The sequence below is a fragment of the Hoplias malabaricus genome, chromosome Y, assembly GCF_029633855.1.
Source record: "Hoplias malabaricus isolate fHopMal1 chromosome Y, fHopMal1.hap1, whole genome shotgun sequence".
In the NCBI taxonomy this organism is placed as follows: domain Eukaryota; kingdom Metazoa; phylum Chordata; class Actinopteri; order Characiformes; family Erythrinidae; genus Hoplias; species Hoplias malabaricus.
Window position 1 is genome coordinate 43427107 of NC_089820.1, and position 22126 is coordinate 43449232.

General features: G+C 39.8%; 1 protein-coding gene across 1 annotated transcript in view; it reads right to left on the bottom strand.

Moving 5' to 3' along the window:
* Nucleotides 1-21754, bottom strand: part of ahr2 (aryl hydrocarbon receptor 2) — a 70412-nt gene extending 48658 nt beyond the window's left edge. Inside the window, exons 1-2 of the mRNA XM_066656078.1 lie at nt 21385-21754; nt 3626-3813 (exon numbers count right to left, since the gene is read on the bottom strand). Of these exons, the coding sequence (XP_066512175.1) occupies nt 3626-3813; nt 21385-21452 (256 nt within the window). The 5' untranslated portion in view covers nt 21453-21754. The remainder of the gene's footprint in view (nt 1-3625; nt 3814-21384) is intronic.
* Nucleotides 21755-22126: the final 372 nt, after the last annotated feature.

Sequence of the window (22126 nt, forward strand, 5' to 3'; positions counted from 1 at the left end):
CTATTCACTTCACATATTTAGTTACCAGGGCAGGTCCATAAACACACACACACACACACACACACACACACACATATTTTAATTGGCTTTAGAGACTGGCACCTCCTGCTATTAACTGTATGCTCCAGGGTTGTCCCAGAATAAGCCAAACACTTCGGGACCATTCCAATCTCTCTCACTCTCTGTCTGTCTGTCTGTCTGTCTGTCTCTCTCTCTCTCTCTCTCTCTCTCTCTCTGCTCCCCCTCTTCTCTCTTTGTATGGGGTTAGTTCTGGTTCTGATTGCCATAGAGCTGCTATTTTGGTCAAACAATTGTAGGAAATTTGGGAGGTGAATTTCAGAGGGGAAAAAAACACAGAGAGACAGAAAGAGAGAGAGAGAGAGAGAGGGGAAAGAGCTGATGAAGCTGAACACAATGCCTGGCTGGATTCTGGAGGAAAAGGAAGAAGGGAAAAAGCACTGGTCTGACCACAGACCAAAACCCAGGACTGACCACAACTCTCCATATACATAGAAGAAGTGAACTTTCTCTAAATGTAACTGAAATCAATGATTTGAGTAACAATGTATGTACTTTGATTGAAGAAAAAACAGATTGGAATAATATTCAGGAAGGTGGACGCTGATTCTGAGCTCAAATATTTCTCATAAAAACAGACTAAGGTCCATAAACTAAGCTAACAAAGCTAAGCTTCTAATAGTATCATCAACAAATACTGAATAGAATATTACACAAAAAAATGGAGTGTATGCAAGTATTAAAGAAAGGGTTTGGAGGAAAGGGTTTGCAGAAATATTTTGGAACACATGGAGAATGTTGCAGAGAGGTTTGGAGGTACAGGCGAGTATGATATAAATGCTTTGAAATATCACAGAAAGACCTACTCCACTTTCTAAAAGGAATGACCAGACATTATTTTTCAATGCTCAAAGAACAAAGGAGAAGTACATCAGGATCATGTTTTGCTCATCATTTAGACAATACCTGGGATTTGTTGAAGTGTAGTACATTATGTTTCATTCTGAAACATTTTTGGAACAAGTGTTAGAAGTGATCAGCTGTGAGTGAAAAATGAACTCAACTTCCTTCTGTAAAAATATCTGCAGGATTTCAACATTTAAAGAAATGAAGAGAAAATGCCCCACCTCGCCCTGCTTTATCTGTTTTGTTGAATTATTCATTTCTGTTCAACTTTTGCTAATTTTCCCTAGTGGTTTAACCTGCAACTAATTTCTATTCCAAATCACCTCAGCCTTGGCAGATTTGACTCGCTAATCGTTCTTTACGTATGTTTAAAATTGCAAGAGGAACTGAAATGTCCAGTTTGTCTGGGGTTGCTAGAGGTGAAAGAGAATAGTCTTCGTCACAGTCAGGAAGGAAGTAGACCTGAGACCACTGACCTACTTTCCTGCACTGGCAGGAGGTGTGTGGGTGTGTGTGGGTGTGTGTTTGTTTAGGGGTGGAGTGTATGAGGTGTGTGTTGAAGGGGAAACTTGCATTAAGGGGAAAAAGCCATTAAGTCAAAGGATAGAAGCCCTTTAAAGGTTAGTTCTGCTCTAAAGTCTATGAGAATTCATGTCCTCTTCCAAAAGTGGAAATTAGTGCTGGAAAGCCAATTGGTTTCATAATGAAATAGCAATTTATATTTTTTTGCTGGTGCAGTACTCTAATCGTTGTTTCTATAATAGATGAGGTGGGCAGGACGGCCCACCCTTTCCCATAGTCACAAGTACAATGATCGCCAGCACTGGCGTCAGTTAGTTGGCACTGCAGATCTAGATATTTATGCCACTTTTCAACTGCATGTGACCTACTATTCAATTCTACTTGTCTCTGCTTGGTTTTTGTTCTGGAACCTGGTTGGTTTTCCACTAGCTTGCCCACCCTCCCCCAGAATGTAGCTGGGCAATGGGTCTCTAATGGGGACAGTGGCCTTTGGAAACAGCAACAACAGCTGCAGTAACATTAAGCATTGTTTACTCATCATGTTGTTGTGTTTATAAATATATATTTATATAAAGTTCAGACAGATCAGTATATTTTTTTGTTCCTTGTTGCACTGTCCAGCTCTTGCAACATTATTTCATCAGCCACCAAACTGATTATCATTTTAACCTCTTCAAAAGTCCATGGTGTAATTTTATGAGCTGCCGTTGTGAACCGGATGAAACTCAAGATTTTATAAATGCCTAGTTTGTTATGAATGATAAGTCACCCTGGTCAATATGAGCTCTGTGAGGTTTACACATCAGTGTTTAGTCTATTACACCTCGAGGTAAACTTACAAGCTCCCATTATGAGTCAGATAAAAATAAATGTGAAAGCTGCTGTAACTTAAGAGATATTACAAGCTGCGGTTTGCACTGGATTTGAATGAGCTCTGCATTTCGTGGTTACATGCACGTTTCTCTGGACAATCTGCGCTCTGCAGGGTTTACATGTCACCATTTAGTAGCTACTCTGCATGGTTGGATCCCTGAGCGAGCTGGGACTGAAAACTTACCTGGTTCCAGGGACCAGGTACCAGATTTTGCCAGTGGAAAAGCAAAAGAGCAGAGTCGAGTAGAGTCATGTAGGTGCCATGCAGTGGAAAAGCCCTTTTAGTGATCAAGTACCAAAAAGTACCCAGTTCAGGTACCAAATCTACCTAATGGTAAAGCAAAAAAAACAAAAACAGAGTATGGACCTTGCAGTTCAGTATTAGCAGTAGTTTGAAATAGGGAAATGTTCAAATAGCAATAATTGAAATCTGAAAAAACATCAATTTTAAATTATTATTTAATATAAATATTTGTGATTAAAAAAACTCTTGGAACTTAATTCACAGGAAAATAATAAATCACTACTAAATCATTATCTCCAAATTGTTCACACAGTGAGCCCTAGTAATAACTGTCCCGGTTAATGAAAGCAGACAGGTAGAATGGTTGACCATAAACCTAGACCCAGTTATATTTTCATAACCCCATTTAATAACGTCATTTACCTGTGTATAAACATCAGCTATAGGCAAACCCGTCTGTGATCATTCTCCAAACAAACTGGAATATTCATATCTGTGATATGTCTGTATTTGCAAGGAGAACATGAAGAACATGGAGGCCAGTAACACCAAATGTTACTTTTTTGGTTTAAAATGTCCATCATCTGAAATGATAGGAAATAGATCTTTCTATAAAGTGTCATTCTTGTGAGAAACAAACTGCTTTGTATCCCCTAAAAAGACCAGTTTATGCTTCACAGAGTGGGTCTCCTACACGGGGGGTGCATGTTTAAAATAGGGCTTAGTACAGAAGCGTGGATACATCCTGGTTCCTAGGGCCCAGTATTATGCAATGGCTGTTTCATAATGTGAAAAAAAGATTCACTGGAGAAAATAACAGACTCTGGCTGCTTTAAGTAAACAAACACTGTGACAAACGTATGGACACTGAAATGTCAGTAAATATTTGTTGGCTGTGGATCTGAAGAAAGGCCTTGTTTGGGTTGGACACTGAGATGAAGAGATAGCAAGATGAAGGGAAAAAGGGAGAGAGAGACAGAGAGACAACAATATCTTATTACATAAACGTTGTTTTGGAAGAACCTTTCTTGAGCAAATAGACGGAACAAACAAGAAACTGACCGTTAAAGAAGCTCTTGACCTTCAGGTATCCAACACTAAGCCGGAGCACGGAGAGTTTGTCAAGTCGAGAGCGGACTTCTTCGGAGAAGGGCAGCAAGTTGGTCAGCTTGTCCAGCTCCATGTTTAACCGATCTCTATGTCGCTTGGAGGGGTTGGACTTGGCACCCTCTGGTGGAGGGGGCTTAGGTCTGAGGAGAGAGGAAGCATGCGTTGAAGATTAACAAAGGTGCATACATATTTAAGAACTTTATTTACAACAACTTATGATACTATGTTAAAAGGTAGGAGATTAGGAGTCCAGCCTAAATTATTAACTTATTAACACAGCATGGGGTTCCATGTCTGAACTGGGTGTGGAAGGCAGTGGCCTTACCCACTACACTAACCACTCCAACGAAGAAAGCGTTATAAGATTTCTGAAGTTATCACATTCCAACCATCATGTAGACGGCATACTCCCATATCTTAGATAGAGAACATCTGATAAAGAGAGCTGTAATGGTGTTTTGGTCAGAGCGTATCTACTCTCCCTTTAATTTCTTTCTGAACATGTGCATAAACACAACTAAGAAACACTAAACATTAAATGCCTATTTTAAGATTACAAAGACATTAAAATCTTATACATGAGTGACTGATGTAGGCAGTTGCTTACACTGACCCTTACACTAATATATTAGTGTAATATATATATTAGTGTAGGATTGGACTATAATTGAATATCAATATATATTGCACTATAAAATGTTTCAATAACAATGACATTTACTTTACACTTTTTCAATATAAATTACATACAGCATCTATCACTGACTGGTGGTCATTACAGGGCACTGCCATCAGTTCATTGCACTCAATGTTAAAGTTTGTTTAAAAATATTAATATTACAAAGCCAAGAGGTATTTGTTTGATGGTGAAGTCATGTTGCTTTCAGTTCTTGGCAGTGTTTCTTAGGCTTTTTTTATTGTTCATGTCAATATTGGAATTATATCGTATTGACTAATATCAAGAAATATATTGTGATATAAATTCTGGCCGTATCATCCAGCTCTATGTGCTGGTAGACAATCTGCGTTCATTTGCTTACCGCACATGAGCTATTTTGGTAAAGAGGTGACAGCACAGAACAGGAAACGCATCTTGGGCACCAATATATCACTCATCGCACATCAGCTATTTTGGTAGGGAGGCAACAGCACAAGGCAGGAAACGCACACTGGGTGCCAGTACTTCACAGGGCAGTGACCTGAGGCAAGGACCGAACCTAGGACCTCAAGATCCTGGAGCTGTGTTTCAGTGACACTATCTGTTGCATAACCTCAGGATCAATTTTTTTATATTATACACTTCTCTATGTAGATGATACAAACTGAACATCTGTGTCCACACCATTACAATATATTCTCAGAACAAAAAAAAGGTATGGTACAGGTACATTATTGTCACAAAAACTGTTGGTTAAAGGTTTTATTAAATGTACAAGAGCTGTGTAAAAGTCCAGTTGTGTTCCCTAAAGGCTGATGTTCAGAGAAAAGAGATCTGCAATGATGTATGATTAAAGTTATATGGAGTTATGCAGCAATGAACAAAGATATGCAAGAAGCCAGACTAACAAAAAGGAGCAGAGGTTTCTGGCTGTTTTCCCGCAGAAAAGGAGAAGGGAGCCTCAGCGTGAAGGCTGAAAACAATTAGGATTTGGTGGGGAATTTGTTTTGGTACAAGCAGGCCTAAAAATAAGTCAGGGGGCTTGTGTTGGGGCGGTGGGGGCTAAGTGTTGGGCTTGGAGTGGGGGCTGCTCTAAAAGATCTTCAAATCCGGACCTTTGATCCAGGTTCCAGGCCGGGATTTTTGATGATCAAACGACTCCCAGAGATGACACTGACTTGTGACCACAGAGCTTGAGGAGGCAGTCACTCAGTGAATGGGGTGTTGTTGATGAAGTGTTCTTTCTCTCTCTTTGTCTCTTTCAGGCACTGAACTTCATAAACCCAGATGTGTATTATCTCCATAACATGAAATAAGATGGTGCTCTCTGAGTCAATCCCAAGGGTCCAGCAGAGGGGGTACAACAGTGTGTTTTCTGACGGGATGAAGCTCCATCCAAAACATTTGGAAAGAGCTGAGATCTAGACCTCATCATTCAACATCAGTAGCTGACATCACCAGTGCTGAGGGCAGGATGCACTTACAGATGCACTTACTTAATAATGGTTAAGCTTGTGACCAAACTCATAATCACAAAACAAAACAGAAACAAAGAGAAATACGGCACGCAGAAACAGGGCTGGATGATATGGCTGAAATTCCTATGACAATATATTCCTTTATATCAATACAATATAATCCATTGTCAACATGAATAATATAAGCCACAGGAAAACTGCCAAAAAAGCCCACGATGAACATCTCTAACGTCACACTTCTGAAAAATGTATTTGCCAAATTTCTAAAATATCCTTCTATAAAACTATATAATATTTTATAAATAAATCCACCACCTTCTCTGTAAATAGATAGAAAAAATACATTGCAGTTTACAGTTCTCCTTGTTATTTATATTTATACTAATTAATTTTTTGTCACTTATTTCTATAATTCTTACTGCAAAAGCACATTTCTCTTGTGTATGTAATTTTTTTTGTTTTCTGTTTTGTGTTTGAATTTGAATTTAACTAAGAGGGCTACCGTATGTATATAACTTCCCCCAAATACATTTAAAATGTCATGCAGGGGGCTTTTAACTTCAAACAGCCGGCTCTCAGTGCTCCTAGCTTTCTCTGTTAAAAGCAACACTTGAATGTGAATTTTAATACATTTTTATTTTAAGCATTTCACAAAATGTTCATCACGCACCACACATCTCGCATCTATTTTTTCATATGCAACTGTTGGTGGCTGAAAGGAGGAGGAGCGAATGTGACCCGCAACCACTTCCAAAAACAATCATAAAGAAAACATGTGACTTTTAAAGAACAGTGACCTGTAATTAACAGTCAGTCACAGACGCTGTAGAATATGCCTACTGACATACTGGAAATGTGTTTAAAACTCATATCACCATTATTGAAACATACTGTATCATGATATACACTGCTATTGAATTATTGTCCGGCGCTACTCAGAACTTCGGTAATAAATAGGTTTAACCACATAGATTTAGCAAAGAACTGACAATAGGGCAGTGTTTTGAGTTATCAGACCAAGAGTAATCAGACAAAGAGTCACTGCAGGTGCGAGTCACTGCAAAGTGGTCGAGCCCAAGAAAAGCAAACTCATGAGTATTACGAAATATTAGATGATATATTTGGGGTCACAGCAATCAATCTAATCAGGATAAATATTATAAAACATAATAAATGAGCGTTACCACTTTTAGGTAATTAGTTATTATTATGTATGTGATCATAAAACCTTGGGAACCACATTCCCACCCACATTCCTCATTACAGTAAATGCTAGGAGCATTTTTTCTCAGCCATCCGTCATCCCTCTGTCCCTAGGACACAGCAGCTTTGTGGAGAGCCAAAGCAAATCTTTTCACAACAAATTTGCCGTCTAGACGCTGGCCATTAATTGCTAATTAAGTCCAGCTGCACGGCTCAGCCCGGGCTTAACGAAGAGACAGATGACACAAACCTGCTGCCAAGGCAACAGGGCCCAGAGATGGGTGCCAAGGCAACAGTGTGACCAGAGACAACCTGCCAAGTGAACTGCCATGATATTAACTATTTCATGGTCACATGCCAGGGTTGTTTTCAGGCTAAGAATCCCTTAGTTTGTGGCTCAAAAAGCATTTGTCTTGTGGTTGGGACACTGCTGTGAACATTTGAGGGTGATGTCAGGATAAAGGATGATTAGTTCTGGATCACAGACACGACTCCAACTTGTCTAAAAGACCACCCGGAACAACCACCAACCTGGGACTGTGATAAGCACATGATATCTAGCTTCTTTTTAAACTGCTGCTACTGCAAAGGCACTGGGCAGCTCAACATGCTTAGAGGAGACATCAAAGGGGCTCAAACCTGCAAACAACCCATCATAGGAACAACATTCAGACAACGGCGTCACTCGAAGCCCTAGATTAGGAGCATAATTAAAACATGGCCTCGTGTGAAACTAGCATTCAGTAACTTATGTTAAGTCATGTGGCTAAAAGCTAGCAAAACAAAAATGGAGGCTTTTTTACACTCAAAAACAGTGTAGTGACAGAAAAGCTGTTAAGTGAAAGTAAAACAGTTAACAGAAAGCTAACTAAGCAAGATAGATTTGATTAAAATGCCTTCCTGTCATAGCCAGACCATAGTGCTTTTTATTTATTTTTCATTTAAAGGTGAAAAACTATACCCTCCACAAATTAACAGTTTCCTTTAATGAGGCATATGTGACAAGCTTTGGTCAACATACCACAAAGATCAAACAACACAGCCCCATTCTCACCCTATCTAAACAGCCCTGTTCAGAACCACCGGTTTCAGAGCCTGTTCTTGTGCCCAGGATTGAGGGGTGAGGAGCAAGGAGCAGAAGCAAGGAGCAGAAGCTCTGATTTTTAGCCATCTTCTGTTGTTTTGCTCTATTGTTTGTCCTCAGTTTTGTCATGTTAATTCAGAACTCTTATTTCTCCAGTCTCGTTGTCTTTGTTTTACTCCGTTTAACCTCTCCTCTGTGCTCTCACATAAAAACAGGTGCAGCACTTTGATTGGTGATACTCAGATGAGGAGATGAGAAAACGCTGAAGTGGCTGCACCCTATGAAAGATGCAGAACCATATCTGAATGATTTGATTTATCCCATGTTTTCAGAATTAGGCATAAAAAATGTTTCTGTTGGGTTTTTTTTCAGTTTGTGGGTTGTTAGATTGCAGATCCCCAACCTAACCTAACATGCACTGAAAAAGTGACTAAAAGTGCCTAAAAAAATCAAAGACAGCTTATCATAATTGCAGTCAGATTTACTATAAGTTAGCTTAAAAAGAATATTATTTTATTGAAAGTTAGCAAATATAGCTTAGCATCACATGAGGGGAGTTTCTGTGAAACCTCAAAGGGTAAGAGAACAGTTTACAGAAGGAAAAGTTAAGCAAGATAACAGTTAGGAAGACATTAGGGCATTTTACCTAAAGCTAATATAGCAAGCAGCTTAGCAACTTTGCTTAAGGCTAGTTTAGCAAGACAACACAATGTGAAAGTTTACTAAAACATAGCTTCATATGAAAACATGAGGGGTCTTTAGAAAAAAATAGCCTACTAGAATAAGAGCAAAGTTTACAGAAAGACAGCTTAGCAAAATAAGAGTGTAGTTTACTCAAATCTAGAATTATGAGACAGAAGTTTGCCAAACAACATAGAACAGGACAGGTTTGTTTTCGGAACACCAGGGTGGGATTTTTTTATTGTAGGGTAGTGAAAATCACAGTGCGTGCTTTCTGTTCCCTAGCCAGGTAACCACTGAGGGTCACTGGACGAGATTTCAAACATTTATTTTAATTAACGGCCAATGTAGAACTGTTTGTTTTTTAATTGAAAGCTAGCCATAAAACATTTAAATTAATTAGCTAAGAAAAACGTAACCAAACCAAAAGTTTTTTTTGTTTAATAATTAAATGACAGCTTTACAACATGTGAGGCCATGTTTACATAAAGACCACTTAGCAAGGGGATTTTTTATTAAAAAATAATAACAGAACACAACATTTTACTGAGAGCTAGCTGAGAGCTAGCTTTCTACTTAAAAGACGTCTGTTCACTTGGTGGCCATTTTGCAGCAATTTTTCTGGCTTGTTCTCGCTACTGAGCTTACACAGATCTCTACAGTGAGGGGGCTGTCCCTATTAGCACCACAAAATAATCAACCCTCCACTGCTGGAGGCATAACTTGCAAGCTGATTGGATCTTTTTTTGAAAGGCGGGACTTTATCCATGAGCAAACCTCATGTTTCAACCAGTGACCCAGCTCCTCATTTTCTCCTTAACATTACGACACAGCCGCTGTACTAAACCTCTTTCAAACATGGCCACCTAAATGTGGAAGACCCACTCAATGGTTCATTCAGGGACCACAAAACAGTCTGACTCTCCATCAGATTATTGCTCCTATTTGGTAACTTTTTACGCCTTTAGGACCAATCAAAACAGAAGCCTTTTTGAATGCTACAGGCCACTCTGTGCTTTTGCTCTGCGATGAAAGCCATTAGGTCTGAGCTCTTACTGGAATCACAGTCATCAGCGACTGGGCTCTAACTGCACCCCTTTGAGAAAATTAAAAAGGAAAACAGCTAAAAAAAAAAAAAAAAAAAGAAAAGAGCAGAAAACTTGGCCCTGCCCCGAGGAGTCACAGCTGAAACTGGATTCAGACTGCATTCAGACCCTCGTTATGCTTTCCCAGAAATAAAGCAAAAGTGACCTCAGCGGAAAAGGCCGGCGAGGCGAGACACAACAGAGTGTTCGGCCACGTGGGCACCATAAGTACTGGTACACTACCTCTACAATTAGACCAAAGGTTTGTGGACAGCAGCTCATCTAACATTTCTTCATGATCATTTTTACTTGTTCTTTAGCAACAGCTTCAAACAGCTTCACCATGTTCGAGCACTGGCACATCAGAGCATTAAGTCTGTGGTGCTTTATCCTAAATCTGGAGAGGTTTGAAACATGATTTTACACCATATTTGTTTTTGTAGTTAGAAGAGAAAATATGCACTGTATTACCAAAAGTTTAAGGATACACACTTGTCCGGTTTTCTTATGAAATGAAAGGTATTAATAGAAAGTCTATTTCTTTTTTGCTGCAGTAACAGCTTCTACTCTTCTGGGAATGCTTTAGACTAAATATTGGAACACTGCTGTGAGGATTTAATGGCAGCTACAAGTGCACAAGGGTAGGTCCAGAGCACCTTTAGTTTCATGCTTTTCTCTGGAGATTATACAAGCTGAATACTGGCACTGAAAGTATTGGCATCGACACGGCTTTTCTGTTTTCTCGGGAATTTCCATCGACTCAAACAAACAGCACACATCATCGATTCACGTCACTCGCAAACAGAGAAGGAAAAAGAGAACGAAAAAGGGGGAGACTTGGCTTACACTCTGCATTCCAGGCTCAAAATAAATGTCAACTGACTGTGCTCTAACGCTGAAGTAGGTGACTCTGTAGGTAAAACGAATTGGGAGTCAGGATTTGAAAATAAAACAATTAACCGGGAAAAAAGTCCCAACCCCTATATTCAGCCTTCCTACCAAAAGCAACTTCGATAAGCCACACAGATGGAGGTGTGCATGGCTGGCTCATGTCTCATTCACAGGTAAGAAAACACCTACCTGCTAAGTTCATCTATATCCATCCAGCCTCTTTTAGTTGGAAGCCTTCTCTACCTTCTTTTCTTGGTTATGCATCTTTACCCCTCTCTGCCTCCAGACACTGGTCTCTGTGCATGTGTACAGCACATGTGCATGGGGGGACGGGTGATGTAGTAGAGAGGCAGGTAAAACCATCCAATAATTTAATTTGGTCCGAATTAAATTCCTGGAAGATGTTTTTGTTGTTGTTTTATTTAACAGTCCTTGGGCAATTTTTTTACGTCATCAGAGCACTTGACTTAGAGTATATATTACTCTAAGATACACAGTAAAAAATGTCTGTGAATTTTATGGTGGAAAACTGTAAAACCATGACTGTAAATGACTGTAAACTCTAAAAAGGTTGAAAACAATTTCTGTAACAGTGAAATACCGTAAATACTTTTATCAGCCAAAATACAGTTTTTTACATCTTTTTACTGTAAAATATACATTATTTCACTGTTAAACACACAAATTAGGGGCGGTACAAGTGTCCAAGGACTGGGAGGAGCTGAGACTCAATAGGGAGCTCCCAGCATGCTTTGTTTCTCCATATTTTCTGTGATTTTCAGAGTTTCTTTGTTTTCTTCTGTCTTTGAGACTTATTGACTTTGGTGTGTGTGTTTGTGTTTCTGTGTATGTTATGACGAGATGTGTGTTGGTCAGGGAAGTTCACCATCAGCCTGTGTTCCGTGTGTGGCACCCAGATACCATACATTTCTTTAGTCCTTTCCATCTCCTTTTAAGGGCTGAATATAGGATGCAGTTTGGCTGTATCTAAATATGGCTATATCTCAGTCTCCTTTCTCTAATTTGTCACACAATTTACAAGTTAACTTTACTTTAATTTACTTTGTTATTTTTAGGTAAATACCATGTTTTTTTACAGTGTATATCTGTTTTTTGAACCTCCTTAAAACCGGTCTTAAATGTTAAATTTATGATTGCCAAAAACGTGACCGTATATTGTATGGTGAAATTCTGGCAACCACAGCTGCCAGTATTTTACCGTAAATTTTATGGATTTTTTTTTTACAGTGTACTCTTAATATATATATATATATAAGGGTAAACAGACATTACACACTAAAAGCTGTATAATACAGCCTTGTTTGGGTGTGTTCTTTCTAGACGTGTGTGGATTATGTGCTATCAAATCCTTAAAGCAATTTTTCACAGGAATGCCTAATTGAGCCCTAAGCATTTGAGAGGCTTTTTGGGATCTGGCCTCACTGATGAAAGGCTGAATGCAATTAAAAGTTCACAGCAATCATCCTGTTTTCATTCCCACCGACGGCTAATATTACTCACTGAATGTAAATAACTGCAATTATCACGGTTTGAAAGTTACAGCATCCACCAAATTTAGGGACTGAAGTGCTGTGCCACACATAACCTTGCAGTTAGCCGTCTGCCTGAGTTTGGATACATTTCCACGTGAAGTGATCCGAAAACAGCAAAAATAAGTCAATATTACCAATATAATATTATCAATATTTGGAGCAGAAATAGAGCAATATCCTCATTTTGGTTCATGTTTTTCAATGTTTGGGGTCCTCTCCGTTGTCTAAAACAACTTCAGATGCCTAAGGCCTTAAGCAGAGTGAGAGAGAGAAAGACTAGCACACCAAATCTGATTTTAAAAAGTCAGATTTGGTGCAATTTGTGCTGTTCACACAGCGACACAAATGACACACCCATGTCACATGCAGAAACAGATTAGATTTGGGCCACTTTTACTTGCTGTGTGAACATAGCCTTAGGCACATATATCTATATAATATTGATAACCACGATCATTTTGGCCACTATAATCATAATATTAAATGTTCATACAGTTCATACTGGTGGACTCAAGGTATGCATTACTTTAAACTCAACCCACAACCAATCACAGCAGGGTTCCGATAAACAATGGCTCCACAGTCTAGAGTAGAGGAGAAGATCAAATGAACAAGCCTTTGTTTTGGAATGTCATTACTGCTGGCACTGGATCAGCAGCACGTCTACACCTACAGCTCTAATACAGTAAGGCCAAAAGTCTGTGGACGCCGCATTCAATACAGCTTCTGAAATGAAAGGTATTAATCTGGAATTTGCTCCTCTTTACTGCAGTAAGGGAAGACTTTACACTAGCTGTCAGAGCCTTGATGTCACTTAGACACGATCACAGTTTCACTGCTCGATTAATCTCCACTGCCCGGTACCAGGGGGCTTTATGCTCTTAGCTTGGTGACCTTATATGAGCTTATATGCAGTCGCTCCAGAGATGATTTCAACATCACTATAACGAAAACAAGCATATTTCTGTATAAAAAAGTATATTAATTATAATGCATTACATACTAAAGAAAACTGATGAATAAATTTGTTGCAAAGTAACATCAAAGTAAATACTGATGACATCAAACAGTCTCCTAGTAACAGACAAGTACAATAACACTCACAGCATGATCTTAATTATAACCTTTTATTGGTTACCATGATTATTATAATCTCAAATTAATGACTAATTACCAGCTGCTAATGTTAATGATGTTCAATAAGCAGCATGTTTTTAAAAATAGAGCACCATTGAAAACAGAGAGCGAGAGAGAGAGAGAGAGAGAGAGAGAGAGAGAATGTAAGAGAGAGCAAAACCAACAAGGACAGAAAGAAAGAACAAATGGAGAAAGCAGAGAGAAAGAGAGACAATCACAAGAGAGAAAAAACAAAACAGACAGAAAGAGAACAAATGGAGAAAAGGGAGAGAAAGTGAAAGAGTTAGAGGGAGAGAGAGAGTGTGAGAGAGAGACAGAGAGATAGAAAGAGAGAGAAAGAGAGCCATAAGAGAGAGAAAAACCAAAAGAGAACAAATGGGTGAATGGAAAAAAGAAAGAAAGAAAAAGTGAAAGAAATGAAGAAAAAAGAAAGAGAATAGATAGAAAAGCAAAAGACAAAGTGGAAAACAGAGAAAAAATAAACAATAAGATGAGAGACAGAGAGAGAGAGAGAGAAAGAGCGAGAGAGAGAGAGCACTCTGCAGTATTAACTCCAGCATGTCCCAGCATGCACTGAGCCATCACAGTATCATTCACACACTACAAGAGCAGAGTCATTCCATGTCTGCTGAACGTACACACACACACACACACACACACACATGATACAACATGAAATAAAATGGGAGACAGCATGATGGTCCCCATGCTCATAGTCACTCAATTTTGGCCATGGTCAGTGAGGTCAGCTGATGTAGTCAGGGCTTAACTTGTCCCAGCTCCCAAGATGCACCGAGTTTTTTCCATGACCTCGAAAAAAAACACGGCCCATGGCTCTGGTTAATTGGGCAGCGTCCACCAGAGCCTGATAACACACACATATGGTTCTGATCTGTCTCTCTCTCTTTCTCTCTTGCGCACACACACACACACACACACACACACACACACACACTGAAAAAGGCCAATAAACCTAAAGTTGGCTTCCTCTGAGGCGTTCTTGTGTGAATTTCAGTGTGTGGCTAACCATGAGCGATGTGGCTCACACTCCACACACACCCTTCACAGGTACTCCACACACATTCCTCACACACTCCTCACTGTCTACACAGTCCACACACACTCCACATTATTCACACAATTCCAAAAGGGAGAACAGTGACAGGTAAAGAATAAAGAGGGATAAAAACTAGCATATGTTTCACTCTACACACATCAGTGAGAGTGAGAGAGAGAGAGAGAGAGAGAGAGAGAGAGGAGGAAGAGGAATGTGGGAGGCTACAAGACTACAATTACCATGGTAATAGCCCTAAACCTCTACAGTCCCCAGAATATCATGTAAACCCAAGAGTGTACAGCTCAAAGATTCCCTGTGTCACAGGCATTTGTGAAATCAATGTACCCTCCATACAAATCCAAATAACCCTCCAAACAATATTCCCAAACTCCACGTACAACCCCAATTTCAATGAAGTTGGGATGCACTTACATTCCCCACATTCTACACACTCCACAAACAAATGAATATGAAAGCCAGTTCATATTAAAGTCAAGAATTTGATTTATGGAAAAGGAATCACATGACCTGGATGATAGATTCCACCTCAACACTGGGAGAGCAACACTGGCATCAAATAACACTGATATTAAATAACAACTCTATATAATAACACAGCTCTTCAAACAACAGAACACAGTAGAGTTGCCTCTGTCCAGTTCTGTTTGATGTTAAGGGAGAGTTCAGCAAAGGGCAGACGTTTTGATTTCGCTTTCTTCATGTGAAGAATAGCATCATATTACACCTTCCCACTCTCAAATGTCCTAAATCACTTTGTAGAAAAGCAGCTGCTCTGGATCATGTGCATCCTGTAGTGATGTCCCCAATATCGACAACAGCTCTACAGTCATCTCCAAACTCAGCCTCAACGTCAACCCAAGGATTAAATCCAAAGTCAGCTCAAGCTTCATCGTCAAAGCCAACTCATGTTAACCCAAGTATCAACTCCTATGTCAAGTCCAATAATGTTAACATTCCAGGTCACCTTAAACCTTAACACCAACATAAACTCATACACATATCAGTTCAAACATCAACCCCAACAGCAATTTCAGCAACTCCAGTATCAACTCAACCTTCAACTCCAATGTCAACTCAACCATCACATCCAGTGGCAACTCAACTATTAATTCCAATGTCAACTCAAATGTCAACTCAAATAATAACGCCAATATCAACTCAACCATCAACTCCAATGTCAACACAACCATTAACTCCAATTCCAACTCCAAGCACCAACTCCAAGGCATCAACTCCAACATTAAATCAACCAAAACCTTCAACGTCAACTAAAACATCAACTCAACACCTTCTATGATCTCAAGTCCAGCCTCAATTCCAAAGGTCAACTCAACCATCAACAACAAAATCAAATCCAACATCAACATCAAAGTCACCTCAAACATCAACTTCAATGTTAATTCAAGCATTGAGTCTTAACATCAACTCAAGCATAAACTCCCAATGTCAAATCCAACCTCAATCACACGCTCAAATCCATTGTCAACTCAAAATTCAACTTGAGCATCAGCTACAACATCAATTCTAGAACCAACTTCTATGAGGTCCAATGTCAACTCCGAACACAACTTGAGCAACTACTTCAACATCAACTCCATTGTCAACTCCAACATCAACCCATCAACTCCATTGTCAACTCCAACATCAACCCATCAACTCCACAATCAACTCCATCTTCAACTCCAATGTCAGTTCTACCATCAACTTAAATGTCAACTCAAACATCAACTCCACCATCATCTTCAACGTCAACTAAAACATCAACTCCAACACCTTTTAGGACCTCAAGTCCAGCTTCAATTCCAAGGTCAACCATCAACTCAACCATCAACAACAGAATGAAATCCAACGTCAACATCAAAATCACCTCAAACATCAACTTCAATATTAGTTCAAGCATCAACTCCATTGTCAACTCCACTATCAACCCATCAACTCCAACATAAACTCCATTGTCAATTCCAACATCAACTCCAATATCAACTTTAGCACAAACACCAATATGAACCCCATCAACTCCAACATCAACTTCATTGTCAACTCCACCATCAACCCATCACTGCAACATAAACTCTATTGTCAACTCTACCATGAACTCCAATGTCAGTTCCATTGTCAACACCACCATTCACCCCATGATGAATTCCAACATCAACTCCAATGTCAACCTCATCAACTCCAACTTAATCTTCAACGTCAACTCCAATGTCATCTCCACCATAAACACCAATGTCATCTCCAACATGCACACCAATGTCAACTCCCACATCAACTCCAACGTCAACTTTAATATCAACTCCAATGTCAACTTTATCATAAACACCAAAGTCAACTCCCCCATCAATGCCAACTTCAATATCAACTCCAATGTCAACTTCAACATAAACGCCAGTGTCAACTTCAACATCAACTCCAATGTCAACTCCAATATCAACTCCAATGTCAGCTTTAGCATACACACCAATGTTTACTCCCCCATTAACTCCAGTGTCAACTTCAACATAAACACCAATATCAACTCCAACAGAATTTCAAAAATCAATGTCAACAGCAACTCCAGCACCAATCCAACGTCAACTCCATAGTCCACTTCAACATCAACTTAACCATCTCAGTACCAACTATATCAACTCCAGCGTCTAAGCTAAAAAATCAACTAATACCTTAAAATAAACTTAACTTCAGCTCTACACATTTTCAGCTACAATTTCAAACTACACTTCAAACTAGGGCAAAATCCCGATTCCAAATACCAACTCTAACTGCATCTCCATCCTCACAAGTAGAATATGCTGAGAACACACATACTGCCTGTCTATAACACACACTTTCATGTCCTTGTCACTTACACATTTGCTTTCAGACTCTGCCCTGTACAGTGCAAAAGGGGGTTATCTGTGTACAAGCTTGAGTCCTGCAGCACAACCCAGTTCAATCCAAAACACTGATTTCTGAGCAGCATCCGCTTCTGTGGAAAATCATTAATGTCACAAGAGGAACACAAACATACGGTAAGTCGGGGAGAAGTAGGTTGAGGCGGGAGTAGGGGGTGGTGGTGTGTGGGGGGGCTCTCTTTCAGTTTCCCTCGACAGCAGCTCCACAACACCATTATTAGCTCCACTGACCACATAGGCTCATTTTTTAGTTCTGCAACTACAGACTGCAGTCAACACATTGCTCTGCATACTTATTTAACCTCCATTCACCCTGTGTGAATTATTTGGGTGGTGGATCATCCTCAGCACTAACACTGATGTGGTGGTGGTATGTTTGTGTGTGTTGTGTATGTGCAAATTAGTGTGTATATACACGATCCACCGTAACATTATGACCACCACCTTCTTTCTACACTCCTGGTCCATTTTCTGAGCTCCACTGACCTGACAGGAGCACTTTGTCACTTTGTGTAATATCCAGCTAACAGGCATCCTTTGTTCACTGATGAAGGACTAGAGGGCTCTGACTTTAAATCTACAAGGTGGACCATCGAGGTAGGTGTGTCTAACAGAGTGGACAGTCAGTGGACTCAGTGTTTAAAAACTCAAGCAGCACTGCTGTTTGTGATCCACTCGTACCAGCACAACACTGCAGCATGAGAATGGTCCACCACCCAAATCGTACCTGCTCTGTGGTGGTCCTGTGGTGGTCCTGACCACTGAAGAACAGGGTGAAAAAGAACAAACAACGTATACACAACAAGAGGTGGACTACAGTCTGTAATTGCTGAACTACTGCAAAGTGCTCCTGTCGTGTTAGTGCAACTAAGAGAATGGACCGGGAGTGTAGAAACTAGCAAGTCATAATGTTATGGTTGGTAGACATATATATACAGTGAAGATATATATCATATATGAATTGAAAACATAAGGTTTTATTATAGAGTAATATACAATGTTTTATTGAACATATGCAACCTGTTTTGGGAATCTGTTTTGAACACTACAGGCCTCCACACCTTTTGTCATCATGACAGATTACAAGTGAGGAAATCTTGACCCAGTTCTCTGGGCAAAAGGGAGTGAGAGAGAGAGAGAGTACCATTCTACATTCCAGCTTCCTTGGTGGTGTCGAGTAACACTTGTCCTCAATGAGCTCTTTGTGTTTAACTCAGGCTTCGCTGAGAAACTTTGCGGCTTGTTTAAACACTGAGATAAAACCTGCTGAAGCTTTAGATCTCAATATAAAACATCTCAGGGAAAAGGTCCTTCATTGAAATGGGAGCTTTACTCAATGGAGCTTTTAACCCTTAGTAGCTTTACAGCTGAACTTATTTAAATTTGGCTTTATTGCATAATTGTTACAATGTTATTATATCATTGTAAACATGTATTTACAAAGGAACTATTATTATAAATTAAATTAATATTCAAATGACATCATGTATTAATTCACTAGTGTTTACAGTGTTACATAATTACATAATTATATAGCAGTTATGTAAATTTGTCCTGTTTACAGTCTGTATGCGTGGTGGATACAGCAAAGGTTTAGTAAAAAATTACACGCATAAAACACACATTAGCCTAGGGTACCAAGAGTCCACCCTAGAGCCATAAAGTCACTTCAGCTTGGAGGGGGAATTGTGATCGGTACCGTAATGCAGCTCTACCTGGTATATTTGTAGGTGATTCGGAGTGGTGTTTGTTATCCATTAGAACTAATCATGCAACATTAGTACCTGACATCACAAATGCTCTAATGGCTACCACCATTTGTCACAGCAATGTTCATTTATCAATCATTTATTTACTTTTTTGCTGCATTCATTTTACACATAGAATGGTCAGTTTCCCAAATGAAACTGGACTTCAAACTTGATAAAACTGAATACAATTCAGTGTAAACACTGCCAATGCAAACACAGAAGTATGTTATTTCAGTTGCATAACATACATTCCGATTACCCAAAACATTTAGGTGGCCTTCTTGTTTCTACACTAACTGTCCTTTTGATCAGCTCCGTTGACCATACACTTAATGAACAGGAGCATCACAGAGCAGGTATGATTTGGGTGGAAGATCATTCTCTGTGCTGACGTGGTGGTATGTTAGTGTGTGTTATGCTGGTATGAGTGGATCAGACACAGCAGTGCTGCTAGAGTTTTTAAACCAGTCATTGTCACTGCTGGACTGAGGAGTCCACCAACCAAAAATATCCAGCAAACAGCATCCCGTGTGCACTGATTAATGACCAACACAAACTGTGCAGCAACAGATGAGCTACTGTCTCTGATATCAACAAGGTTGAGTGGACTGTGAGTGGAGACAAAGTTTAAAAACTCTAGCAGCAACACATACTAATACACCCATTACCTTATCAGTGAAACTGCAGCGCTGAATCATACCTGCCCTGTGGTGGTCTTGTGGGGGCAAAGTATATAGAGCAACAGCTGCACTATAGTCTATAATTGTTGAACTACAAAGTACTCCTGTATGGTAAAGCAAACAATGAGTGCAGAAAAGAAAGAGAACATTGTAATGTTATGGTTGAGCAGTGTATATTTGAAGGCAAGTCCTTCAAGTCTATTGTAAACATTGCTCACTACACAAGTTCAGTTACGTAACATGTGTAGTGTAGAATACAGCCTCCAGGTCCCTGCACCACATTCCTAAGCTTTTATGCAAATTAATTTAACACGAGTCCTTTTCCAGAACAGAGCCCACAAACCCAACTCTAGTCTTAAACTGCACAGATTCTGAAACCTAAGCCATTCCTAAAGAGCTTCCCAAAGATTGTGTTTAATGCCCAAAACCGGGCTCAAAAGCTAGGCATTAAAAAGCTTGTACTCCACTGCAGTTGTGTAAGACTTTGCGTGACTTAAAAATATGTTAATCTGAGTTTTGGTGTGTGTGTGTGTGTGTGTGTGTGTTGGGTGGGTGATGGGGGAGGGGGGGCAGAAGAAGGGGGGAAAGACAAAAAACAAACAAACAAAAATAAACGTTCTTATGAGAAGGGTAAAAAAGAAGAGGAAGGGGTGAAAAAAATAGCCTATCAGATTACAATAACACAAGGAGGCCACGCCCACTCCCCCCCCCCCCAACTCCTCGCCCCTCCCTCCAGTAAGCATCGCGTGAGAGCGCCCATGGCTCGCGCGACTTGATTATGATTAATGCAAGACGCGCGCGCGCACACATTTATTTATATATGTATATGCCACATTTATTTATACACCCACGTGTTTGTATTCATGTGCTTGTTGTGGTATGTTTCTGTGCTTTTGTGTGTACGTTTCTATTTATAATTAAATACAGTCTTGATTTGAGGTTCAAAATTGTCATTGGTCGCTTTTCCTCGTAAAATGTGGCCACATAGTCCATAATGTTTTTATGACCGAATGGGGACCTCAGGTCCTCACAATGTATGACAACATTCATAGACTACATACATACGCACATGTCGTAAAACCGCAGATTACACATTACACAGGTAAAATTAATAAAGACAAACACGTATAAATGACGCGAACTATATAACGCCTATATCGCACACAAACATACCTTAAAGCGTGCTTTACGCCTTTTCTAATATAAAACACTAACCAAGCTGTCAAAGCGGCTCTGTTGACAGTTCGTTCACAGCCAAAACGCAAACACATGTCAAAAAACTCAATGCCTGCAAAGCACACGCCTGATTTGTTTTGTTTTTTCTAAAAGAAGTTAAGAACAGCGCGGTAAGTCGTCACAACCTTCGTGTAAACGACACAAGGTTGAAAAGTTGCACTAAAGTCAAGAAGAACCAAGCTAAGTTTCAAGTACACGCTCACGGACAAAACACTGTCTCATACTCTCCGTCATTCTTTCGCTTCTTTCACTCTCTTTCTTTATACTATGTCCCGTATGTCCCCGCCTCTGCGTGCACTCACATTTTCTGCACGGGCTTCTTCCTCTTCTTGCCCGCGTAGGTGCCTCCGGTGCCTCCGGTGCCCAGCATCGTGTCTTCGACTCGTGCGTCCTTTCCTTCTTCTTCTTCTTCTTCTAACGTGAGCTCGCTCCAGCGCCACACATGTAACTCTTAGCGTCCGCGCGAGAGCCTCACACAACAACTTGTGTTCTCTCAGGTCTCAGTCGCGTGGAAGAACGAGAAAACGTAGCATACGTCCAACCACGACGAGGAAACGAAGAGAATCGAAGTAAAACGAAGAAAAGCGAAGACGCCGAGAGCGTTTCTCGCCTTCTCCTGTGGACGGCAATGGCGTGAGCTGAGCAAATTTTCCTTCTTCCTCTCTCTCTCTCTCTCGCTCTCTCTCTTTCTCTCACTCACTCATATTTCTGTTCTTTTTTTCCTGTACTTGTCACTCTCATCGGGGGAATCTCTCTAGCCAATCAGGGGCTCACATTACTGTCCAGGGCGTGACTTAGACGTCATCAGCGAAGTCGGATTGGCTCAGAAGTTATGAAGGCTATTAAAAAAAGAGAGAGCGAGAGAGAGCAGGGGATCTCAAGGTGAAGAGATGAAAAAAATAAAAGCAAATTATGGCCTTAAAAATAAAAAAAAAACTAAAATGGTATTGATGTTAAAATGTTAAATTACGCTAATAATAAATAAAAATAAATATAATGAAATAACTGTGGTTGTAAATTATGATATAATAAAACTACAACAAC